The sequence below is a fragment of the Oncorhynchus kisutch genome, linkage group LG9 (assembly GCF_002021735.2).
Source record: "Oncorhynchus kisutch isolate 150728-3 linkage group LG9, Okis_V2, whole genome shotgun sequence".
NCBI lineage: Eukaryota > Metazoa > Chordata > Actinopteri > Salmoniformes > Salmonidae > Oncorhynchus > Oncorhynchus kisutch.
In genome coordinates, this window is record NC_034182.2 from 27,187,898 (window position 1) to 27,215,602 (window position 27,705).

At 40.3% G+C, this 27,705-nt stretch overlaps 2 protein-coding genes across 3 annotated transcripts; both read right to left on the minus strand.

Annotated features, from left to right (window-relative positions):
* Window positions 1-417: 417 nt before the first annotated feature.
* On the minus strand, window positions 418-27,356 carry LOC109879325 (uncharacterized). Of its 2 annotated transcripts, none has more exons than XM_031832275.1 (6): window positions 27,174-27,356; window positions 26,652-27,014; window positions 26,163-26,513; window positions 25,845-25,964; window positions 25,615-25,649; window positions 418-773 (listed from the first exon to the last, which is right to left on the minus strand). In XM_031832275.1, exons 1-6 carry the CDS (start codon window positions 27,325-27,327, stop codon window positions 636-638), a joined length of 1,161 nt encoding a protein of 386 aa, XP_031688135.1. In that variant the 5' UTR covers window positions 27,328-27,356; the 3' UTR covers window positions 418-635. The 2 variants fall into 2 exon arrangements, with proteins under 2 accessions (XP_031688135.1, XP_031688134.1); XM_031832274.1 differs by lacking the exon at window positions 418-773 and adding an exon at window positions 24,878-25,273.
* LOC116375289 (uncharacterized) lies at window positions 4,929-14,053 on the minus strand. The gene is made up of 7 exons (XM_031832277.1): window positions 13,986-14,053; window positions 13,351-13,385; window positions 7,820-8,188; window positions 7,318-7,668; window positions 7,079-7,207; window positions 6,928-6,977; window positions 4,929-6,826 (listed from the first exon to the last, which is right to left on the minus strand). The coding sequence occupies exons 3-7, from the start codon at window positions 8,142-8,144 to the stop codon at window positions 6,710-6,712; spliced, it is 972 nt and encodes a 323-aa protein (XP_031688137.1). The 5' UTR covers window positions 8,145-8,188; window positions 13,351-13,385; window positions 13,986-14,053; the 3' UTR covers window positions 4,929-6,709.
* Window positions 27,357-27,705: the final 349 nt, after the last annotated feature.

The window sequence follows — 27,705 nt, forward strand, 5'->3', positions numbered from 1 at the left end:
GTGAAATAATTACTGCTTTGCATACAAGCCAGTGAATTCTATGCGTTACAGCTGGATGAGTCAACAGACTCCTGGTATATGTCCATTATGTTTATGGAGGGTGTGAACTGACACTGCACTTCTTACAAAGAGAGCATGTATTGTAAATCGTATACATATATATCTATGCGGTATATGGAGTCAAAGAGATTCTCATGGTCTGTGAGAACCAGGTTTCTCCTGAAAAATCAATTTGTATGTCATCTAGACTAAACATAGTTACATAAAGGTTCAATTAAAAGGCTCTGCTATTCCTTTTAATGACATTGTATATGTGGTCGCAGAGATTTACTGTAGACAGAGAATAGAGATGTACAGAATGTAAAAATGTACAGTTTATTCTGTTAAAAACACATAGTAATACAGCAAAAATGGGATTCTCTATCATATGATTTCTTACAATAAAAAGCTGTAAAAAGTTAAGCTATTTAAGGCGTTACAGGATCTTTATATACATCTAGCACCCAGACAATGTTAAAACAACAGTTTATTTGTTACATTGAAAATTCCATAGTCATTTTTGGTACTAAAAGCAGTTTTATTATGCTACAAATAGTACAACTTATTTTTATAGTCTGTGACAGTGGTGATATATTTCACTGCTGCTGAAGGTATCTGACATCAGAGTACACTGCATCGTCTCTGCTGGTCTTCTCTCTTGCTGTTCTAGAGGAGGACTTCTTCTTGGGGGTGAAACTGACAGCTGCATAGTTCAACACGTCACTGTCTTGATTCTGAGGGGGGTGGAGCCATGAGAAAATACATTATGATGACAGCATGATCTACTATATAATGTTTATATTCTCCTGTGGAAGAAAACACTCTACAAAAGACATGACTGTTCAGACTGTACACACACTACAATGACCTGACAGTCAGTGGAACAGAGACAGAAGTTCCATGGAAAAATCAACAACGACCACAAAGATCAGTAGGCTTCATCTAGTAGAGTGATGTATTACTTCCAAAAAAGCTTAATAACACAAAATGCACAAATAAGCTGACTTCTAGCTGTAAGGAAAGTGAAATGGCTGGTTTCTTATAAAAACTGAAAATATACTATATTTATAAATGTTGACAAATTTACCTGATTGCCCTGGGACGTTGGGACATCAGTCCTTCCTTGGCTGTTCAGTTGGTCATATGTGGAACAGAAACAATCCTTCTATGAAGATTGAATCAGTGTCACTTTGCGAGACTGGATACAAGAAAATACAACCTGAAAATATGATGTTTGGATCAGATGGTAACCCATGTTGTGAGTAAGGAAACTCAAACCTACTTAGGGACATCCCAGTCTTCACTCTGACTTTACAGTTCAACTTCAGGGTAAAAATTGTTGACAGTTTAACATATCTAAACATTAACATATAACATTAACATATAACATGATGAAAATACACTTGGATGTAACAACAAACTCATAAATTAAGCAGTGATTTTTGATCAGCAACACTTATTCAGTTAACTGACCTGAGCCCTAGGACCATGCCCCAGGACTACCTGACATGATGACTCCTTGCTGTCCCCAGTCCACCTGGCCGTGCTGCTGCTCCAGTTTCAACTGTTCTGCCTTATTATTATACGACCATGCTGGTCATTTATGAACATTTGAACATCTTGGCCATGTTCTGTTATAATCTCCACCCGGCACAGCCAGAAGAGGACAGGCCACCCCACATAGCCTGGTTCCTCTCTAGGTTTCTTCCTAGGTTTTGGCCTTTCTAGGGAGTTTTTCCTAGCCACCGTGCTTCTACACCTGCATTGCTTGCTGTTTGGGGATTTAGGCTGGGTTTCTGTACAGCACTTTGAGATATCAGCTGATGTACGAAGGGCTATATAAATAAATTTTATTTTATTTTATTTTACTTGGTCTGTGGACTTTTCCATGTGAATATTAAAGTCACCAAAGATTAGAATATTATCTGCTATGACTACAAGGTCTGATAGGAATTCAGGGAACTCAGTGAGGAACGCTGTATATGGCCCAGGAGGCCTGTAAACAGTAGCTATAAAAAGTGATTGAGTAGGCTGCATAGATTTCATGACTAGAAGCTCAAAAGACGAAAACGCCATTTTTTGTTTTTGTAAATTGAAATTTGCTATCGTAAATGTTAGCAACACCTCCGCCTTTGCGGGATGCACAGGGGATATGGTCACTAGTGTAGCCAGGAGGTGAGGCCTCATTTAACATAGTAAATTCATCAGGCTTAAGCCATGTTTCAGTCAGGCCAATCACATCAAGATTATGATCAGTGATTAGTTCATTGACTATAATTGCCTTTGAAGTAAGGGATCTAACATTAAGTAGCCCTATTTTGAGATGTGAGGTATCATGATCTCTTTCAATAATGACAGGAATGGAGGTGGTCTTTATCCTAGTGAGATTGCTAAGGCGAACACCGCCATGATTAGTTTTGCCCAACCTAGGTCGAGGCACAAACACGGTCTCAATGGTGATAGCTGAGCTGACTACACTGACTGTGCTAGTGGCAGACTCCACTATGCTGGCAGGCTGGCTAACAGCCTGCTGCCTGGCCTGCACCCTATTTCATTGTGGAGCTAGAGAAGTTAGAGCCCTGTCTATGTTGGTAGATAAGATGAGAGCACCCCTCCAGCTAGGATGGAGTCCATCACTCCTCAGCAGGTCAGGCTTGGTCCTGTTTGTGGGTGAGTCCCAGAAAGAGGGCCAATTATCTACAAATTCTATCTTTTGGGAGGGGCAGAAAACAGTTATCAACCAGCGATTGAGTTGTGAGACTCTGCTGTCGAGCTCATCACTCCCCCTAACTGGGAGGGGGCCAGAGACAATTACTCGATGCCGACACATCTTTCTAGCTGATTTACACGCAGAAGCTATGTTGCGCTTGGTGATCTCTGACTGTTTCATCCTAACATCGTTGGTGCCGACGTGGATAACAATATCTCTATACTCTCTACACTCGCCAGTTTTAGCTTTAGCCAGCACCAACTTCAGATTAGCCTTAACGTCGGTAGCCCTGCCCCCTGGTAAACAGTGTATGATCGCTGGATGATTCGTTTTAAGTCTAATACTGCGGGTAATAGAGTCGCCAATGACTAGAGTTTTCGATTCGTCACAGCTAATGGTGTGAAGCTTCGGCGTCTCAGACCCCGTAACGAGAGGAGTAGAGACCAGAGAAGACTCGGCCTCTGACTCCGACTCGCTGCTTAATGGGGAAAACCGGTTGAAAGTTTCTGTCGGCTGAATGAGCGACACCGGTTGAGCGTTCCTACAACATTTCCTTCCAGAAACCGTGAGAAAGTTGTCCGGCTGCGGGGACTGTGCCAGGGGATTTATACTACTATCTGTACTTACTGGTGGCACAGACGCTGTTTCATCCTTTCCTACACTGAAATTACCCTTGCCTAACGATTGCGTCTGAAGCTGGGCTTGTTACAGCGTCTGCAATTAGAAGGCATCATAAAGCGTCCGGAGTGAAAAAGTTGAGGGAAAAAAAAGATATATATATATAAACGGTAATTAAAAAGTAAAAAACGTAAAGTTGTCAGGTAGCAAAATAGGTTGGCAACAAAACGCACAGCAACTCGAAAACAAGTCTGCAAGTTGTGACCGGAAATGAGGTCATTTGCATATTTAAGACATTGGAGAAACAATGAAAGCCTACTCATCGAATATTCAAATACATGTTGCTTCTCCAGGTTACAAGTAGAGCTATTTCCTATTTTATTTAGCTATTATTTACATACTAAAAGCAGTTGTTTTACCAGTCATCACAAGGCCTTCAAAGTTATTTATATTGTATATGGATGTGGTTTCTGTTCAATGTGGTGAGGTTGTTCACATATCTCACTCCTGCTGAAGGTACCTGACCTCAGAGTACTCTGCATCCTCTCTGCTGGTCTGGGCTCTCTCTCTTCTGGAGGAGGGTCTTTTCTTGGTGGTGAAACTCACAGCTGCATAGTTTACCACGTCACTGTCTTGGTTCTGTGTGAGAGAGGTGGAGCCATAACAAGACATTATACTGGTCACATCTCCTAGATTAACCCTTTTGAGATGGAGAAAAAAGTGATACAACAAAGAGTTTACCAGATTGACTGATGGGGTTGGTGATCTATCAGTTGCATCTTCAAATTAAAAACAAGTAGATAAAAACGTGTTACATATACAAGCTATCTCGCTGAAACCATCAATATGGTTTGGACATCGTAAAAAATTATAGTCAATGAAAAATTCCACAACAGCAAGTATATTACTGTAACTAGTCATATGCAAGACACATGCAAAACAACAGCACGGATATTAGTGTAACTAGTCATATGCTGGAAACATGCAAAACAACAGCACGGATATTACTGTAACAAGTCATATGCTGGAAACATGCAAAACAACAGCAAGGATATTAGTGTAACTACTCATATGCAGGCCTCTCTCATCTTTTTAAGTGGGAGAACTTGCACAATTGGTGGCTGACTAAATACTTTTTTGCCCCACTGTAGGAAGAACCTGTAATGTATGTTTAACAGTTATAAGATTAGTAAATTGACCTAGATGTTACTTACAAGCTTTCCAGATGAAAAGAAAGATGAAGAGTTGGTCCATCTGGCTTGTTCCTTCAAGTGATGATATTGACCTGTGTGAAATGCAGTCTCTCTACAGAAGAGAAAGGGAACTTGTGTTTGCTTTCATTGGTTGATCTCCGGTACCGTCTGATCTGGATGGTCAGATTTGATTGGCTGGCCAGTAGGTCATGAATGCAACAAACACTGTCCATTCAGGTTGTTGTACAGCTCGAACATGTGTTGCACAACTTTATCACATTGCAAGTTTGAAAATGACTATGTTACTTTTTATTTTTGAAACTGAATGTGAAACTGAATGTGAAACTGAATGTGAAACTGAATGTGACTAGTGTGGATTCATCCTTTATTAGACCTCAATACAGCTCATACTGTCTACAATACTATGTACTACAGCCGTCCACCTGATTGCTTGTCCAGTGTTCTATAAGACATAACCACAAGCATCAATGGATCACTTTACTTCATCAGTTGTTCTTGCCGTTGTTGTCCATGGGAATCATACAGTAGTTGTGATCTTGTTGGCCACATTTTATGACCCTGTCATCCTCGAGGGTTTCTATGACCAACACACATCACTTCATAACACAGAGAAACATCTACAAAAAAACATGGTAATAGTCTTATCTCATATACAATTTATTCTCCAAAGTATGGACGCAAAGGAACCTCACCCATCACATGATGTAAATATGATATTTGCTTAGCCAGCAATATCTCATATACATTTTATTCTCCAATGTATGGACAGATAAAAGCCCTCCCATGATATAAATATGAGGAGGCTCTTTCTTCATGTCCCAGATGATGATGATACTTTACATCACACTTAAAACTGTCATGTGTGTTAGGCAAAGTACCTCAGATGTCTTGGTCAAATGACCGAATAGAAAGTTAATCTGAATATATATGCCGATAACAAGCTGCATCATGAAAATAGTGGTCTACTGTTGCTAAAATGGGAAACTTGAAGAGCAAGTATAGAGTACGTGAAACAACTGACTGACACCACTGAGACATCCTGCTGGAAACCACATAGAGAGAGAGAGAGAGAGAGAGACGTTCGGTAAGTCCTGTGCAGAAGCCCAACAGGCCTCACCAAAGTACATCTAGCTACAGCCTCGTGTTTTGTTCATAGCAGACCACAGACTACCTGTAAATAGGTTGCTGTGTATGTGAGTTTGTGTGTGGCATGCAATCAGTAGTCTTAACAAAAAAACAAAAAAACTAACACTACAACAGAATGAGGCCTAACTATGGCCTGCCCTTCTTCTGTGGTATTGGCTATTGTGCAACTTTCACTATGAGTAGTTCTGTTGCAAGAAGCCTAAATCATTTACCATAGCATGATGTGGAACTGCTAGACTTTGACCTACACATTTGTGTTGAGAGACCCTTGAGAGTCTGTTTCACACTAAGGGGTGTGAACAATACAGGGCCCTAAGGGACAATGTAGAGAGAAGTGTGGGTGCAGGTCAGTCTTCCTGTGTTAAATGTCTATAAGAGGTTAGTTTCCATCAGTGGAAAGTTACTGCAACACTTCCACCTTCACCACAAGGCTTCGTAAACAGACCATAATGTCTGAGACAGTTAAGAACATCCGTCTGTACAACGCGTCACATCATCATAGTATGCAGTGGGAAACAGTTGGAAACGCAATCAACTAGTTCACTGTTGCTAAAATGGTCACAACAAATACAACAATAAAATAATAATAATCTGTCACTGTGCCCTTGAGCAAGGCACTTAACCCTAATTGCTCCCGGTATGCTGTACAATGGTGACCCTGGCTGTGAACCCACTCCCTGCGGGTGTCTCAGGGGGAGTTGGGGTTAGCAATAAACAAACAAAAACATTTTCATAACACACTTGTGTACCAAGACAAATATAAGCACCACCCCTAATTATTATTATTATTATAATAACATTTAAAAAATGTTTGTCAGAGAAGCAATGCATTCAATGTTTTCAACATTGAATAACAAACAAGCTATGACCACTGTTTTCATCACATTTGACTGCTTATGCGTTCATAGATAGTTCATGAAGCTAGAACTAGTTAATAAAGAGTTATCTAGTATAAAATTATCATTGTTTCATTCATCCAGTTCTACTGTCTGATCCCAGCATACACCACTGTCTCCATGTGACCTCTCTGTCTTCTAGACATGTTCTTCTTGCTGCTCAGATTCAGAGCAACGTAATGGAGACTGTCTCCATCTTGGTCCTGTGAAGCACAAAATAGCATTGTTGACATTCAATTAGTTAAGTTGGTTAAAGACAAGCTTCACAATAGACTTCAGACAATATAAAAGTATTTCTGCTTACCCCTACATCTGATCTGGTTACTGAAGGACCTCTGGTCTGAGAGACGAGTCCTAAAACGAATGACAAAAAAGATTAGGATACTTCTACTTCTTCCACTACTGAAACAACAACAAATGGTGACATCAACGAATATCAAGGGATAGTAACTTACCTCTGCACTGCACACATGTTGTGTTGTTCATCTTGTACATGATGCAAACCAGGACAATGATCAAGGTGAACGTGACACACAATACTACACCCAGGCAGGACACCAAGAGAAGAGGATCTGCTCTATGGTCTGTTGAAATTCAAACAGTAATAGAAGAAACCAGAATAGCAAGTAGATGTATGTTCTACACAGTAGACTATACAGTAGATATAAAATAAAATAGAAGCTGTATCGCCTACCGTCAATGTCCAACTTGGTCCCGTTCCCAAAGAGTATCTCCCCACATGAGGCCACAGCACAGTAGTAAGTCCCAGCATCAGAGAGGCTGAGGTTCCTCTTTGGGAGGTTGTAGACACAGCCCTGTGGAGGAGACCCAGCCTCAGAGCTCTTCTCACACTGATCACTTCTGTTTCTATGGGTGTAAATTATTCCTGGACGGGATTCTCCTGAGCCATGTCTGAACCAATAGACACTGTGTTCTCCTGCACAGGTCTCAGTGTGAATTGTACAGTTCAGAGTCACAGAGCCTCCTGGCTGGACTGACTCAGACACAGGCTGCTGGAGCACAGACATGCTGTTGGACTCTGAGTCTGAAGAGAGTGAGTAATTAAAGTAAGACTAAGTGGGTGAAAAACATGAAAAGCCATGTATTCATCACTATCATTTGATGAAGCAGCTGTACAAATATACCAACATACAGGGACACACATTTTGAAATTAAAGAAGCAAATGTTTAGTTACCTTTGACAAATAAAACAGTTCCCTCTCCAAATGTTTGCTCATAGATGTCTGTAGTGGAACAAAAGTATGTAGCTGAGTCCCCTGGCTCTGTCTTGGATATGGTCAAGTCACAGCTGTAGTCTCCTCTCCTCACACCCAAACGATTGGTCTCAGTAAAGTCCTTGATAAAGTTGTTGGAATAATAACTCTCTTGGCCAGCATAAAGAGATGATGCGATGTGGAGGGGTTCCTGTCCAAAACTCTGCTTGAACCAAATAAATCTGGTCACCGACTCATCCGGACAATAGCAAGTGAGAGTCACAGTGCCTCCCAGCTCAGTAACCATCACAGGGGTCGGTTGGATTACGTTTGGTTTGGTAAAAGCACAAACTGTCAAAGTAAACAAACAAAATGGATCAAAAACAGAAACATGGATAAACCATTTTTACCCTTTACAGACAGAACATCCACTTCACCTATCATATTCAAACTACATACTGTAAATGTAGGAACTCAATTAAAATGTCTTACTCTTACCCAAGTTGATGTAAAACAAAAATACTTCTCTATTCATCATTGTAACATTAGTCCCTTCTGCACTGTATAGTCTGTGGGTCTGACAGTGGGGCACTTTATATGCACCTAATATAGGACGGCACTTTACATGTACCTTTCATGCAGTAGGAGGGAACACTGAAACGAGAGAGTTTATTGGCCGACTACAATCTTAGAAGTGTGTCCTCTGGCTTACCATAGCTTGAGCTTCCCGGGAATGACATTTAAGACATTATAAAGCAATTCAGAGTTACTGGCTCAAGGCAATCATATATTGGCTCGATTTTAAATCTTTTATTTAACCTTTATTCATCTCTGCAAGTCAGTTAAGAACAAATTATCACGTACAATAACGGTCTACAATACAGCTGTTTATTTTCTGAGAGAAACTACATATATACTGAAAGGATTTCTCTTTTGATGTTTGGACAGGAAACTATATGTATTTAGTGAAATATCTCTAGTGCTGCTAATACTACCAACCCCAACCCAACTCAGGCCAAGGGTTAAAGTGATCCATAATGTACATTTACCCACCATTGTATTAAAGCTGCATTTCTGGCTCTTGGTTTTCATCATAAGCCCACAACATTAAATACTAATATTAGTTGTTAAAAAAAGCTAAGAGAAACTACAGTCCATCATTATTTTAAGACATGAAGGTCAGTCAATAATACGTTTCTTCAAGTGCAGTCGCAAAACTATCAAGCGCTATGATGAAACTGGCTCTCATGAGGACCGCCACAGGAATGTAAGACCCAGAGTTACCTCTGCTGCAGAGGACATGTTCATTAGAGTTACCAGCCTCAGAGAAATTGCAGCCCAAATAAATGCTTCACAGAGTTCAAGTAACAGACACATCTCAACATCAACTGTTCAGAGGAGGCTGTGACAATCAGGCCTTCATGGTCAAATTTCTGCAAAGAAACCATTACTGAAGGACACCAATAAGAAGAAGAGAGACTTGCTTGGGCCAAAAACATGAAAAATTAGACCAGTGGAAATTTGGCCTTTGGTCTGGAGTCCAAGTTGGAGATTTTTGGATCTAACTGCCGTATCTTTGTGAGACGCGGTGTGGGTGAACAGATGATCTCTGCATGTGTATTTCCCACCATAAATCCTGGAGGAGGAGGTGTTATGGTGCTTTGCTGGTCACACTGTCTGTGAATTATTTAGAATTCAATGCACACTTAACCAACATGGCTACCACAACATTCTGCACCAATGCGCTATCCCATCTGGTTTGTGCTTAGAGGGACTATAATTTGTTTTTCAACAGGACAATGACCCAACACAACTCCAGGCTGTGTAAAGGCTATTTTACCAAGAAGGAGAGTGATGGAGTGCTGCATCAGATGACATGGCCTCCACAATCCCCCGACCTCAACCAAATTGAGATGGTTTGGGATGAGTTGGACTGCATAGTGAAGGAAAAGCAGCCAATAAGTGCTCAGCATATGTGGGAAGTTCTTCAAGACTGTTAGAAAATAATTCCAAGTGAAGCTGGTTGAGAGAATGCTAGGAGTGTGCAAAGCTGTCATCAAGGCAAAGGGTGGCTACTCAAATATAGAATATATTTTGTTTTGTTTTACACTTTTTTGGTTACTACAAGATTGCATATGTGTTATTTCATAGTTTTGATGTCTTCACTATTGTTCTACAATGTAGAAAATAGTACAAAAAAATAAAATAAAAACTTGAATGAGTAGGTGGTCTAAAACTTTTGACCGGTATTGTATACAGATGAGACGAGTAATGCTACGGGGCGGTAATCATTTAGTTCAGTTATCTTTGCCTTCTTGGGTACAGGAACAATGGTAGCCATCTTGAAGTATATGGGACAACAGACTGGGATAGGGAGCGATTAAATATGTCCGGAAACATACCAGCCAGCTGGTCTGCACATGCTCTGAAGACGCAGCCAGCAGCCTTGCGAGGGTTAATATGTTTCAATGTTTTACCCACGTCGGCCACTGAGAAGGAGAGGGGGGGGCGCAGTCTTTGTTAGCGAGCCGATGCTGTTTTTGTAGTCCGTGATTTCCTGTAGACCCTGCCACATACGTCTTGTGTCTGAGCCGTTTAATTGCGACTCCACCCTGTACCGGCATTTTGCTTGTTTGATTGCCTTGCAGAGGCAATAACTACACTCTTTATATTCAGCCATATCACCAGACCTCTTTCCATGGTTAAATGCGGAGGATTGCACTTTCAGTTTTTCGCGAATGCCGCCACCCATCCACGGTTTCTGTATTATTATTATTTTTTACCATTATTTAACCAGGAAAATCTCATTGAGACCCAGAGTCTCTTTTTCAAGGGAGACCTGGCCAAGAAGGCAGCAACAATCAATACATTACATAATTATAACATACTACAATACAACAACATGATCCAGCCAAAAAAAACAGAGTCTCCCATCAATATTTTAAATTAATTCAGTGACACTAACATATCTAGATGAAGCATGGATTGTAGACTATTCCATGCGTCTGGTGCACGAGAAGAGAAGGCAGTCTTGCCTAATATTGGGAATGTCCTGGGGACTTTAAGTAGCATCCACCTAGCACACCGGGTATGGTAACTGCTGGTGGTGAAGGAGACCAGACTGCAGAGGTAAATAGGGAGTTTGCCCAAAAGAGTTTGTAGAGGAACACAAACAAATGTATCTTTCTGCGCATATAAAGTGAGGTCCAACCTACCATTTGGTACAATGTGCTATGGTGGGTGGCAATTGTAATAAAGAGCAAGGAAGCATGTTAAACAGAGTCCAGTCTCTGTAAGATAGAAAGGAGGGTGGGGGAGGGACTTGTATGCATCGCAGAAGTTAGAGTAGCAGTGATCCAGTGATTTACCAGCGTGAGTGCTACAGTCAATATGCTGATAGAATTTAAGCACTATTGTTCTCAAATTTGCTTTGTTAGAATCCCCAGCTACAATAAATGCAGCGTCAGAATATATGGTTTCCAGTTTGCATAAAGTCCAGTGAAGTTCTTTGAGGGCAGTCATGGTATCGGCTTGAGGGGGGATATACACGGCTGTAACAATAATGAAAGCAGAATTCCCTTGGGAGATAATACGGTCGGCATTTGATTGTGAGGAATTCTAGGTCAGGTGAACAAAGGGATATGAGTTCCTGTAAGGTGTTACAATTACACAATGAGTCGTTAATCATGAAACATTCACCCCCGCCTTCTTCTTCCCAAGGAGATGTTTATTCCCGTCGGGCGCGATTTACAAAGAATCCAGGTGGCTGGAATCAGTTAAAATGCCCTGGATGGTTCGGAAAAAGGATTCCGCTTTGGGAAAGTCGTTTTTCTGGTCGTAGTGCTGGTAAGTTGGTAAGTTTATCCAATAGTTCTTCCCGGCTGTATGCAATAACACTTAAGATTTTCTGGGCTAACAACGTCAGAAATAGTACATAAAAAGGACTAGAAGCGAGGCAGCCCTCTCTGTCAGTGCCATCTTGTAGAGATCTTCTTTATGGTTCTTAAATGTTTTCAACTCGAGATCCAAATGAGAAATTTACCCTAAATAAATGACCCTAAATAAAAAATAAATAGTGTGTGATTATAGATATATTCTCATAACTCAGGACCGATAGTTTAAGAATGCACAATTATGCACATTTTAAGGTTGGGAAAATGCTTTTGGCTTTGCACATCTAACTGACTGGCTGGTTGACTGGAAATCTGATGAGACATACTGAGAGAGAGAGAGAGAGAGAGAGAGAGAGAGAGAGAGAGAGAGAGAGAGAGAGAGAGAGAGAGAGAGAGAGAGAGAGAGAGAGAGAGAGAGAGAGAGAGAGAGAAATATATAAGGGACATTTCATCCCCCAGTGTTAGTCTATGAGAGACCCAGTGATGTTCACCTCAGCAGGTCTCACTCTACACTGAGCTGCTCCTTCCTGTCACTCACACCACGGGAAGTGATGCGTACACTTACTGGCACCTCCTCTACCTCAGACCCCAATCATATTCTCCTTATAAGGTGCTTCTCGGAATAGGGGGCTGTGACCAGTGCAAAGCCAAGACAGGAAATACTAAGGGGGGAATAACATCATGACAAAGGCAATTTTGGTCCTCTCTAACCACACCCTGAACCACTGAGCTGTGTGGCCTGAGTTGGAGAGGGCTACAGTGGCCCTGAGGTACAACTCACAAACACTGCAGAGATATTTACTGATTTACATTTCAATACATTTTATTTAACTACACATACAATATAGAATGATTTAAACATGTATTCAAAGATATGGACAACCAATTTTCCTCTTCCATCCTCCTCCACTTTGTCATCTTGTAGCAGGATACACTTAATGGGTTCTGACTTCTAAACTTTAAAGATAGTTAATTATCAGGTATCCTATGGAAAGGAGAAGGGCAACAGTCTGGTTGCTACACCAAAAGTTAATGGTCATCTGTAGGGGGAATGTAAATGGTGGAGTCAACTAAGGTTGGATATGAGCCAGGGGTTTGAAATGTTACTGATTAAGGAAAAGGCAATCAGGTGGTTGCGGTCACTGATAAAGGTGGAGAACTGTGGATTAGTGAGGAATGGGGGCCGAGGTCAGGTCAAGTCACATTAAGGGAGAAGGAACAATTTATTACCCACATCACTATAACTTCCTGCCTGACAATAAAGATGTCATGTTTTGAGGGAAGGAGGAGACTTCACCAAAATTGGGGTATGTATACATGTGCTGGTGTGAACATGTCTTTGTCTCTTCAGCTGTCTGACCCATTAGGTGATAAACTTGGTTTGAGCTTTAATAATCGTCCGTGAGTTTTTACTCTGTTAATTTAGAACCTAACACACTATACGGGGGTCCAGCTCCTTCTCTCTTCTCCTCTCCATCTTTCTCTTCTTGGAGGTGAAATTCAGGGAAGCATAATTCAATGCATTGGGATCTTGGTTCTGGTTTGCAAACACCATGACAGACTACATTTTCACAGTTACTGAAATGCTTATATGTCAGTATTTAATGATAAAGTATTTACCTGATCATTTTGTGGTTGTCTTTGAGAATTATGCCCTGAATTTGATGTAAAAAAGACAAGAGAACGGATTAATGGATCATTCCATTCTAGTGAACACACTGACTCTTCGGATCGTCAGTGTACAGTATGTCATGGGCAAAACATCTACATTAAAGGTGTAGTTGACAGGACCAATATTATCATGAAATGTGTTGTGTCTGTTTGCATCTCGTCTGATCTTGAGGACCAGGATGAGGATGACTATCAGTAGAACAGCCAAGGATCACAACCAGGGGAAGAAGGTACACGGTTATATCTTTATGCGCTCCTACTAGACTGATAGTTCCATTACAATGTCCTATTAGATTACATTTTATTAAATCACTTGGTGATCCTTTAATGACAGACCTAAACCTTTTGTCATGTAGATATTTTTTCATCTACATGACTCTCTTTAGATTACTCTGGTGTTTCCTCACCTCCGTTGTGCCCTATAGCATTGCGATTAGTAATAATAGAGAAGTATTTATTTTTCAAAATTATAATGCTAAAAAATATGTCCATCAATGGTCTGCCTTTGTTTCATGATAACTCCTGATTAGGTTGATACACATTTTCAAATGTATCAAAAGCCAGATAAATAGTTGAAAACGTACCTTTAATTTTTAGATATGTTGCGTTGACAAAGAACATGTGGCTCTGTGGATACAATCCACAGAAATACAGACCACAGTCACCTATTTCAACATTTTGAGGAAGTTAGTGGTGTTGTTGCTGAACATTCCAAAATGGCTTCTTTGAAAACCATTGTGGAGATCAGGTGTTGAATTAAAGCCGTACATGGACGAGATACACACAGGCTCTGATCCGTTGACTTGCTTGAACCATGCTGTGTGTCCCGCAGCCATCGTAAGATTGGAGCACTGCAAGGTGATGTTATCCCCAGTACGAACCTCCATAGTTTGAGACTGAGAAACCAAAGCAGAGACCAAATCTGAAACACAGAGAAGGAAGTTAATGACTATAATCGCTGTTATCACATGTACATGTTAGAAATCAGGAAGAAGGGCCTCCCAAGTGGTGCAGTGGTTTAAGGCTTGGCATCGCCGTGCTAGCTGTGCCACTAGAGATTCTGGGTTTGAGTCCAGCATGTCACAGCCGGCCGCGACCGGGAGACCCAAGGGGCGACAAACAATTGGCCCAGCGTCGTCTGGGTTAGGGGAGGGTTTGGCTGGCAGGGATGTCCTTGTCCCATCGCACACTAGCGACTCCTGTGGCAGGCTGGGGGCAGTACACGCTGATATGGTCGCCAAGTGCACAGTGTTTCCTCCGACACATTGGTGCGGCTGGCTTCCGGGTTAAGTGGGCATTGTGTCAAGAAGCAGTGTGGCTTGATTGGGTTGTGTTTTCGGAGGACGCATGGCTCTCGACCTTCGCCTCTCCCGAGTTTGTATGGGAGTTGCAGCAATGAGACAAGACTGTAACTACCAATTGGATACCACGAAAACGGGGTAATAAATTATTTCAAAAAATGAATCAGGAAGAAGTGCTGCACTGAACATTCTGGTTATACATGATGGATGCAGTCAATCTTACTCTCCATGATAGATTCAACAGTAGCTTACTTACTCAATCCATAGAGCAGTAGAGCTGGTAGGAAGGTTCTCGCCATTCTGTGTGGTTGTGAATCAGAGAACACCTCTTTATTCACGTTGAGATCACAGTGAAATCAAAAGGGATTTCATTGGTAGGGGGCGTGGTAGTTAGTATTGGACCACAATGTCTATTTACAGAAAGCAGAATTGACACAGACATTTTATGTGGGGTGTAAAAACAGAAGTGTAGCATATTTGCGTTGAATCAACATGGAGATTGGTGTTAGGGTTCGGTTAGGTTCATATAGGTCAGAGGTTGCGACCCCATGTGGTGTCCCCTGATTCAAAAATGGGGTCATGAGAAAAAAATCTGAAGTAAAACTTACAAAATCACTCTTAGCTGTTAGTTGCAGTTGTAATAAACATAGCGGTTTCTGTTGTCTCTATCTTTTGAACAGTTTAAGTTACAAAATATTATGACCCTATCCCTGAAAGATAACACTCTAAGGAACACGTGTGTGTCTTCTGTTTCCCTCTACAATGACCACAAGCACTCAGGACTCATTAGAACAGAGTGGACAAGACCAGGCACTAAATAAGATTAGGGGGGGCATGATCAATGATGACATTCTTTTCTACACGAAAACTTTATTACCTGGTGATATTCTCTACTTCCCAATACCTTTCTGATGCATTTCAATCACTTCAAACCACACTTCCTTCAAGATTGAAGTTCTGTCAGAAGTACTTCAGACTGACTTGGCCGTTGATTACAGTAAACATTACAAGTAAACATTGGCCATTGATTACATTACACTTTTAATATGGTGGGGTCTTGAAAAATGTTGGTATTCAAAATTGGGTCACAGGGCCCAAAAAGTATGGGAGCAACAGATTTAGGTGTTTGGGTTTGGTGGGGCTCATAGAGGACCACAAGGCTACACACAACAGATGGATTATACAGTACCAGTCAAAGGTTTAGACACACCTACTCATTCAATGTTTTTCTTTATTTTTGTACTATTTTCTACATTGTAGAATAGTAGAGAAGACATCAAAACTATGAAGCAAAACTTATGGAATAATGTAGTAACTGAAAAAGTGTTCAACAAATCAAAATGTATTTTATATTTTATATTCTTCAAAGTAGCCAACATTTGCCTTGATGACAGCTTTGCACACTCTTGGCATTCTCTCAACCAACTTGACCTGGAATGCTTTTCCAGCAGTCTTGAAGGAGTTCCCACATATGCTGAGTACTTGTTGGCTGCTTTTCCTTCACTCAGCGGTCCAACTCATCCCAAACCATCTGAATTGGGTTGAGGTTGGGTGATTGTGGAGGCCAGGTAATCTGATGCAGCACTCCATCACTCTAGTTCTTGGTCAAATAGTCCTTACACAGCCTGGAGGTGTGTTGGGTCATTGTCCTGTTGAAAAACAAATGTTAGTCCTGCTTAGCGCAAACCAGATGGGATGGCGTATCGCTACAGAATGCTGTGGTGCCATGCTGATTAAGTGTGCCTTGAATTCTAACTAAATCACAGACAGTGTCACCAGCAAAGCACCCCCACACATCACACTTCCTCTTCCATGCTTCACGGTGGGAGATCTTCACGGTGTGGAGATCATCCGTTCAGCTACTCTGCGTCTCACAAAGACACGGTGGTTGGAACCAAAAATCTCAAATTTGGACTCATCAGACCAGGACTCATCAGACAGATTTCCACCGGTGTAATATCCAGCGCTCGTATTTCTTGGCCCAAGCTAGACTCTTCTTCTTATTGGTGTTGTAAGAATATTTTGAAGATAAATACACAACGCAGAGGATGAGAGATCAATAGAGTGCTAACGATCAATGGAAATAGTATTTTTTTTAAAATATCAATGGGTCAGAGACATGGGAGGAATTTCAGTCCGGGACTCATTGGTCCAAATTATTCTCATTGGTCCAAATTGTTTATGCGTTGAACCTGAAATAGGATACTTGGCCATTGGCCCAGTTTTATTGCAAAGGAATTCTAATTGGTCGACAACAGTCTTGGGCTGGGTTAAAAAACTACATTCTGTCCCTTTGTTCTGTGGAGAGAATCACAGTGTAACGGTTGTCGTATGAAGGGGAAGAGGAGGACCAAGGTGCAGCGTGATATGTGTCCATATTTATTACGGAACACGGAAATAACAAAACTAACAAAGAGAACGACCGAAAACAGTTCTGGCTGGTGCAGACTCACAACAGAAAACAGAAAATAATCACCCACGAAACACAATAGAAAACAGGCTACCTGAATATGGTTCTCAATCAGGGACAACGATTGACAGCTGCCTCTGATTGAGAACCATACCAGGCCAAACACAGAAATAGCAAATCATAGAAAAACTAACATAGACAACCCACCCAACGCACACCCTGACCATACTAAAACAAAGACATAACAAAAGAACTAAGGTCAGAATGTGACACTCATTCACCGAAGATAATCACTGAGGACAGGGGAGAATGAACATCTTCCTCCTCACATTGATTTGTTCTCTTTTGAATAAACCTATTTTCCTCCCCCTGATTTGCTTTGGGGTCTGTGTTATTGAAGAGTAACATCAACTGCTAACAGTGTCCTTTAGAAGTGGTTTCTTTGCAGAAATTCGAACATGAAGGCCTGATACACGCAGTCTCCGCTGAACAGTTGATGTTAAGATGTGTCTGTTACTTGAACTCCATGAAGCATTTATTTGGGCTGCAATCTGAGGTGCAGTTAACTCTAATGAACTTATCCTCTGCAGCAGAGGTAACTCTGGGTCTTCCTTTCCTGTGGCTGTCATCTTGAAAGCCAGTTTCATCATAGTGATTGATGGTTTTTGCGACAGCGCTTGAAGAAATGTTTGAAGTTCTGGATTGATGAAATGTTTGAATGTTCCGTATTGACTGACCTTCATGTCTTAAAGTAATGAAGGACTGTCATTTCACTTTGCTTATTTGAGCTGTTCTTGCCGTAATATGGACTTGGTCTTTTACAAAATAAGGCTATCTTCTGTATACCACCCATACCTTGTCACAACACAACTTATTGGCTCAAACGCATTAAGAAGGAAAGAAATTCCACAAATTAACTTTTAACATGGAACACCTCTTAATTGAAATGCATTCCAGGTGACAATCTCATGAAGCTGGTTGAGAGAATGCCAAGAGTGTGCAAAGCTGTCATCAAGGCGAAGGGTGGCTACTTTTAGGAATCTCAAATATTAAATACATTTTTTATCACGTTTCAGGAGAAGACCCAGATGCAGACAGTGTAGTCATGACTTTAGCCTGGGGGTAGGTTTATGACAGACATAAATACCTCTTCCCCCTTTTTTCCTCTCTCTACCCTACTGATGTGACATTTGAAAACACCTTGGTTAACATAGAGATTCTGAGAACTTCAGAAGGTGGGGGGAAATGAACTATATTCTGGTAATCTGACCAATTGAACATATGTCTGAGACATTCTCATCAATGACATTATGACATAAACTCTACAGTGGAAAGTCTGCACATTGTAGTTATCGGAGTAACATGGAATTGTTGTTCAATTTAAATGTTTGAATATAAAATTATTGGTGAAGAGATTAAATGTAATTTTAGCTTCCAAATGAGAGATTTGGGTTTTATAAGGTTAGGGCTCTGCTCAATCAGTGGCCTGCCCCTGTGAAGAGACATGGGTTATAAAACTTTTCAGGCACACCCTTCTCGCTCCACTATATATAGCCTTGTCGAAAATGTAACCTCCTGTTCCAAGTACGTGAGGTCTGCAGCCTCTGCGTTAAAAAGACTAACATGTCAACTACAGAACTAAGCCAACCTCAGCGTGAGCTTTGGTTGCGAAATGGTATGAACTTTGAACTCTTATTCACTACAGAAGTGATACCTCCTAGCCATTGAGTTAGCAACAGCAGCTGCAAACGTGGTCCAGGAAAGAACAGACAGTATCCCGTCTACCACACAATGACGTTACTACAACGTATTCAATTGACCAACAGAGACATTCTTCAAAGGACAAAGGACTCGGTTTGGCAACACGACCTTCCATCCACCACCAACGTACCGAAGCGCAGCTCAGAGTAAATATTTATAGCATTTTCCTTTTCCAAATGGGTGGTAATTTAGAATGCATAAGATACTGTATTTACGACAGCACAGCTGCTAATTAATTTCAGAAAAATCATACAATGTGATTTTCTGGATTTTTGTTTTAGATTCCGTCTCTCACAGTTGAAGTGTACCTATGATAAAAAATTACAGACCTCTACATGCTTTGTAAGTCGGAAAACCTGCAAAATCGTCAGTGTATCAAATACTTGTTCTCCCCACTGTACATGGCCTTATTTCTATTACAGGATATTGGATGACTGTCATTCATATTCCATTCACCCAACTCAATGTAACATTGATAGGTTTAGGCTTAATACATATTACTCAAATTTTCCCTGTACCCATCATGAGGTTGCTACAACCTAGCCTATGAATTAAAGTTTACAACGTAGGTGCACAGGTGGAGAGAATTTTGAGTAATCAAGGTGACAGTCAGTGACACATTCAATACCGACTTGCACACTCTTGCCTGCATCTAGCTGATCTAGGGTGTAATAATTAGTCCAACAGTTGCAAACGAGAGTTTCTATTGGACAAATGCAGGTATGTTTATCCCTGTTTAGTTAGTTTTTCAACAGAATAAGCGTAATCAATACACCCCTGATCACACGCAAACACAGTTAGCTTTCATAGCAGCCACATACAAAGAGCTTGTTGTATTTATAATTCCTTCTCCTATCTACACACTCTCCTCCTCTTGTCTTTCCCTTCTTTTGTGCACAACACATCAGCTGTCTGTGACCAGGAGAAAAAAGCTTTTTGATAAGCGGCATATGGTCCCCAGTTATTGGCCACCTTACTTTTTAGAACAATTACATTTAATTTAGTTAAAAAAGAGACACCAACCTCGTGTCCAACTTACATAAATTGCAATGAAAATCAGTGGTCAGTTAGCTAGAAGGGTGTGTTTAGTTGCAAAACTTATCGTTATTGTCCAGGCCATTTAAATGTTGAACTCGAGGTGATTTAATCCTCAAACCGCTAGAGAGTGTCCGAAGTTAGGGGATGTCCAATGTTAGGGGAAAATTAGCTACAATAATGTAGCACAGTGTGTACAATCAACAGCAAGTACTTCAGCTGTTACATTGGTAAAACATGTAATGACTTGAAGAGTTCCAGGGTTGCATAAGAAATAAGAAAATAAATGAATTTATTTATTTAATTTCAACACTTTTCAACTATTGTCATTCTCTATCTTTGAGTCAACTACTGACCACATTGCAGCGCTAGCTAGCTGTAGCTTATGCTTTCAGTACTAGATTAATTCTCTGATCCTTTCATTGGTTGGACAACATGTCATTTCATGATGCAAGAGCTCTGATAGGTTGGTGGTTGTCCTCCGGATGTTGTCGTAATTACTGTGTAAGTCTATGGAAGTGGGTGAGAACCACGAGCCTCCAATGTACCCAGAAGAGGAGAGAAGATAGGTGTCCTCCGGCTACACCATAGTGCTGCCCTACAGAGTGCTGCTGAGAATACTGTAGAACTTCATTGCAAAACAGTGCATTTTAATCAATTATTTGGTGACATGAGAATATAATATAATATAATTGTATCTAAAAAGGCTAACTTTTTTAATATTTCACAATTATTATTATTTGTTATTCACTGAGTAGGATGGTCCTCCCCTTCCTCCTCCAAAGAGCCTCAACTGGTATACACATGATGGGGATCTATCTACATAGGACAACGACAAAACTCTGTCTGGCCATCTCTCAGTTATTTGCAGAAGGTAGAGTCAGCTGTAATAGTGCAAACGTACTATTGAAACGTAGGATCATGCCTATGTATTTAAGATGGAAATATATGTTTTTCGACACTTTACTTTGCAACTATTTTCAGTATAGTACCTGAACAGGCATGAACTAGATTGAGATTGAAGGTCTTCGATTAATCAAAACATTTATCTTTTTCAACTTTGTCTCTTGCTTTTGCTCAGTCTGATGTTTGAAGACCTTTATCCATAGAGACACAGTTCATTTGGAATCCTTCATCACTGGGGACCTTGGCAGCTTCTACAACTGGTTCAATGTGAAAATGGGACAGTCTGAGTCAGTCCAGCCAGGAGACTATGTGACTCTGAATTGGACAATACACACTGAGACCTGTGCAGGAGAACACAGTGTCTATTGGTTCAGACATGGCTCAGGAGAATCCCGTCCAGGACAGCCAATACTATATTATATACAATGATACCAAAAATTGGAAATATGAAAGATTTTCTTCTTTCAGGTGGGGACATTCAAGCGGCGACTGAAGCAGATATGAGGATCCTTGTCCTCCTCTCCATCATAAGAACTGAAATTGTCCTCTGCTGTCTGACCATCATATTCATCATCTACACCACCAGGAAATAGATTAATTCAATGATTAATGTTCACAATCCTTCAGCTGTTACAAACACAAATGTGGTTTATTGTCTGTTCAAATGTTTCAATGCTCGTCAGCTTAGTTGACAATATCAAGGTAAAATGCCCACATGTTGATGATGCAGATTCTTTTGTAATACTTTTAGGATATTTCTGTTTAGACTTTCAATAAATAAATGAATCTTTAATGAAAATGCCTTTTTTTATTCAATACTGATTGATACAGTATGATATATTAACATATTGAAACAAGACTGATGGGAAGTATTTCACGGTTGTTGCTTTCTGGGAGCATACACAACTTCTCCACCCTGCACTCTCCCTCTTCCACACTCTGATTTGTTTATTGAGAAGCTCAGTGCAGCATAATTGTCTGTGTCCATGGTCAGAGTATAAAATATAGAAAGAGAGATACGTACTTCATCCACAATTACTAAATAACCCCAGCGACCTATATGAAGCATGAGATTTTATTGAGAACGTGAAGTTGCATAGCAGCAAGAAAAACAAATTAGGCCAAATTACTCACTTGGACTGTGGGTGAAATGTCCATTGTACCCCTAATTTAAAAAACAAAACATATATTTTTTTGTGTATTATTATTTTGCATTCAAACATGATATTATATACATTGATTACATTAATACATGGCATTCATATCTTGTATAAAGTCAAACTTAATCACACAATTTACTTTTTTGCTGAGTTCTCCTCCACATGAGAATGTGTGTTGCTGTCAAGATAATAACGATAACAACCAAAACAAATGTTATGTAGTTTAACAATCCGGCTTGATTCTCTTGACGAGAAAAATACATTTAAATGGAGAGAATTGTTCAGGTTGCTGACCAGAAACCAGAAAAATGTATAATAACTGTACCTACATTTGGTGCCCTGTGTGAGGAGGACATATTTTTCATCATTTGTAAAAAATAAAACAATTGTAATCAGCTCTTACAAGGTCTAACCATCAATGTCCAGCCTGGTCTATTTACTTGAGTTTATTTACTGGCTAAAAAGAACCACACAACATTTTGACATTCAGAAATTAAAACTGGAAACATAGTTCGCTACAAAACTTTCTGTTTCTTTACTTACCATGAATAATGAGATATTCACCATCTCCAAAATATGATTCATTACACCAGAATATTCCACAACGATATGATTCAACATCAGTATGGGCAACATTCCAAAGGGTCAAATTAAAACTCAAATCATCCATTGCAGCTCAAAACGAATCATCTTTGCAAAATCTCCCTGGAATTGCACTTTTCATAGTAGGCTGTGACATGGGTGCAAGTCCTTGTCCCGGTGTGTTTCAGAGATATCCAGGATAACACTGAGTCTACAGTGGAGAAGCACTCCAGAGTCACAGGTCCCCCTAGGGGCACCGATTCGGTCAGCACAGTCTGATACAATGAGATGCATGGTACCATCTAGAACACACAGGACAGAGGACATACTTGGAGATTGAAATATTTGCCCGTGGGGTAAATCATTCAGAGGTAAAGGGCTCATGTTTGATGTAAATGTATCAACTCATGTCCCAATTTGCATGACAGTTACAGTAAAGCCAAGTCAATAAGTTGAGTCAAGGTAGAGGACAACGTCAGTTATCTTACAGTAAATAGCTACTGAAACAGAGGAGAAAAGGACTAGGAAGTCTAGATATTCACATACAGTACTCAGTGAGATGCAGAATCACCATACAGATGAATAGTGGGATCATCTTGCAGTCCATCCTGAGTGGTTACTCTCGCCTGCCCTGAACCAAATGGACTGGTGCAGTACTGTGATCAGTAGGCTTCTTGCCTTACAGTTACAGAGAAAGGAACCTTTTTTCTCTGATTGGTGGGAGATACATTAAATCACACCCTTCCTGGTAGCAGTGGTGTTTATTCATGGATGCCAAGGAAGGCCGTACAGACACAGAGGGGCACTGTTTCGTTTGCTTGGATGCTTTGTCCTGTGAGGTACATTCAGCCTCTTGCGAATTGAAGGAAAATGATGCAACACAAAGAGACAAAAGATACATTTTAATAGTCAATTTTTTGGGGAAGCCTGGCTGACGCCAGCTTGGATTTGTCGTCACTTTTATCAAATCCCATTGAGAGTATATGTCATTGATTGTTGTGTCTTGATGTGTTGTTGTCCTCCGGTTGCTAGCTAGCCAGCTACCTAAAATTGTCCCTTTCTGAAATTAGCCATGGATGGGGATAGGGATTTGGACTTGTGGTTTTACTTAATTCTCCATACTAGCCAATAATTATAACGGTGATTCTAATCCTACCATTAATTCATACATTGTTATGACCCTTGCTTGAGAGGATGGAAGTTCAATATGTAGGTAGATGTAGAAGGCTAATGTAGAAGGCTAACTTTGCCCATGAATGGAAGTTTGGCTAACGAGCAAGCATTTAGCCAGGTAACATTCAGTAGGACAACAAAAGATTACAGTGTGTACTGTATGACAGAGTGATAGACTGTTTCATCAACATGAAAGAGAGGAGGATGGCATAGGCGTTTCTTTACAAGGTTAGTAAACTTGTTTTTGTACTTGCACGAATGCGCACACACACACACACAAATCAGAACCACGGACAGCCACATCATATTTAATGTAGCTTACGTTGATTGGACACAACAGTTTTTGGTATCTTTTAGTTCCAACTGTATTAGACTAAGCAGAGGTGGTTTGATCATGTTGAAATGTTGAGGTTGAAATGGTACTGGAATAGTGAAGGCAGCTCCTGTTTTCTGTGCGACTTGCGGTAACTCTCCGTGGATCTAAATCAATAGCTGTTTAGTGGTCATTAAGTGTCAGAAACATTCACTTGCTTGAGCGTACTGTAGGTCATGTAACTGTCTGTTACTGAACATTCAATATTCTTTGTGGACTTCACTGGACAGAGGCTGCTATGCGTTTTTGTGATTAAACAAAGGTGAGGTTGACTTTACACTGCCACTGTGTCTTCTTATTATCTCGGCCTTTAGGCCTATATATCACAGTTGCAAAGCATATGAATTAACAGGCTATAGAGAAAACAACGCAATTATCACAACACGTAGGTTGTAATATGGCTTCCAAAGTGTTTTTACCCACGCACCACTACTGCCTGGTAGGTGTGTAAACCCACACTGCACTTCTTACAAAGAGAGCATTTATTGTAAATCATAAACATGTTTATCTGTGAGGTATGTGGAGTCAGAGTGATTCTCATGGTCTCTCCTGAAAAATGTATTTGTATCTCAGCAACTCTAAACTTGGTTAAATAACAGTTAAATAAAAAAGCTCTTCTGTGATAAGAAATAGATGTGTGTTGGTGTTCCTCCATTTCTAATGTTGTGATGGAGCCTGACACATATTCAGCTAAACTGCTATTCCTTTTAATCATTTTGTATATTTGTATATGTGGTGGCAGAGATGTTCAGTAGACAGAGAATAGAGATGAACGGAGTGTATAAATTAATGGTTTATTATGTTAAAAACACACAGTCATACAGCAAAAATGGGATTCTCTATCAGATTATTTCTTACAAACTGTCAAAAGTTATGGCTATTTAAGGCATTACAGGATTACATAAATCTAGACAATGTTAAAATTACATTGTCTTTGTTACATTGTAACTAATTTCAGTTACTAAAAGCAGTTCAATTATGCTACAAATAGTAAAATGGTTCTTCTTGGAGTTTTTGTGACAGTGGTGATATTTCACTGCTGCTGAAGGTATCTGACATCAGAGTACACTGCATCCTCTCTGCTGGTCTTCTTTCTCGCTGTTCTAGAGGAGGACTTCTTCTTGGGGGTGAAACTGACAGCTGCGTAGTTCAACACGTCACTGTCTTGATTCTGAGGGGGGTGGAGCCGTAAGAAAATACATTATGATGACAGCATGATCTACTATATAATGTTTCTATTCTCCTGTGGAAGAAAACACTCTACAAAAGACATGACTGTTCAGACTGTACACCCACTACAATGACCTGACAGTCAGTGGAACAGAGACAGAAGTTCCATGGAAAAATGAACAAAAATAAGTAGGCTACATCAAGTACAATGACCTATTACTTCCAAGAAAACGTAACATAAAAAGTACAAATAAGCTGACTTCTAGCTGTAAGGAAAGTTAAATGGCAGTTTCTTGTAAAAAACTGAAAGCATACTATATTTATAAATGTTGACAAATGTACCTGATTTCCCTGAGACGTTGGGACATCAGTCCTCCCTTCATAGAGATTGAAATAGAGGAAGGCCAGCTATTATTTTTTATGATTTAACCTCATGTAGTTCATTAACAATGCTGATATGATGGACATTGAATTGATCTTTACAGAATGTACATTGCATAGAGATGCATGAAACATTAGATACATCAGCTATATCATTAGATACATTGTATACATTAGATATAAAGTAATACCTCTACTATCTCTGCACAGCGCCCAGACAAGTAGAAGGGTCACTATCCCCAGAACGATGTTGGAGACGACCAAGGCCAGAACAGTAGGACTCATATCAAATGGAGAATCATGTTCTGGAACTGTGGAAAGGGTATCAGAGAATTCATATTGTATTCATGAGCGCTTAGGAAGATCATCAAACAGTAAAGTATGGCATCAAAAGCTGATGGTGATATTGTATAGCTTGTTGAGACAAATGTATGGAGTCATTTGTAGGTAGGCTGTTTGCATGAATATACAGTGTTGTTGGGGTTATTTACAGATTAAATGGGATTTACCTTGAATGTCCAGTTTGGTCCCATTCCCAAACAGTATCTCCCCACATGAGGCCACAGCACAGTAGTAAGTCCCAGCATCAGAGAGGCTGAGGTTCCTCTTAGGGAGGTTGAAGACACAGCTCTGTGTAGGAGACCCAGCCTCAGATATCTTCTCACACTGATCACTCCTGTCTCCATGGGTGTAAATGATTCCTGGATGGGATTCTCCTGAGCCATGTCTGAACCAATAGACACTATGTTCTCCTGCACAGGTCTCAGTGTGTATTGTACAGTTCAGAGCCACAGAGTCTCCTGGCTGGACTGACTCAGACACAGGCTGCTGGAGCACAGTCATGTTTCTGGACCCTGAACCTGACAAGAAGTTCAATAAACCCATTGAATCTCTGGAGTATTACTGTAGAAAGTGTTCAAACTCAACATCTCATCTGAATAAGATAATACCTCATATTTACACTGCATATATGTACATTTAGGTTTACAAAAACGTACCTTTTACTAAGAGAATGGCTCCTTCTCCAAACTCCACCTTGTTGCCATAAGAGCTTCCACAGTAGTATGTGCCTGAATCAGAGAGCTGCATGTCTGAGATCCTTAGATGATTTCTTTCTTGGCCATTTTCCACTGAGAATCGAGGGTTATCCTTAAACTCATGGTAAAAGGTTGCGTTCCTGTCAAACTTAAAGACAGTTGAGCAGAGTTGAAGCTTATCTCCAAAGGGTTGCTTGTACCAGGAGAAATGCATGTCCATGTGGCCTTTATAGAAGCAGTGCACAATCACTGCGTCTCCAACTTTGGCTGATATGAGACCACCATCCTGAAGTATGGATGAGGATTCAGTACCAGCTACCACATCTAATAAAGAAAATGAACAATACAGTATATTTGCTGTTTCTCCCCCCAAATACAACTTAGAATATACAAAGTGTCTGTAAAGTATTACATGTGATATCTCATGCATCCAAATCAAGGGAGAACATCTCAAAAGCAGAGATATATAAAAGTTGGACTTACCCATCTCTACAAGAAGTGGAAATATCAGACACAGTGTGATCCTCTTTGAAGTTGTCATCCTCTTCACAACTTGTCTTGAGTGGAAAAAGTCCACCAATGTAGACAACACTTCAACAATGGAGTTGCAGGTGATTGGTCGAACTGGACCCATCATTTTTGTTAACGCCTTATTCCGTTGCGTAAATCTTCTTCACATTGTACAGAGTCATAGAGTATCCAGGCTGGACTGAATCAGACACACACATATTTTATTATAGGTATATTCTTATCCTTAAATATTTAGTACAAATGTAGTTATAATCATTCAAGTTTATCATTCCTTATTCTTTACCACTACATCTCCTGTTGTCTACGTCAAGAGACTGTTGGTTGTGAACTTTTTGGGAACATGCATACAATGACATTGTCATCCACTAGGGCTTCTGCCACCACACAGTCACTTCACCTCACAAAAAAAAAACATCTATTGAAAAAAAAAATCTACATTTCAGAACTCAATTGTATTGGATGGATAGAATCCCTTCCCATGATG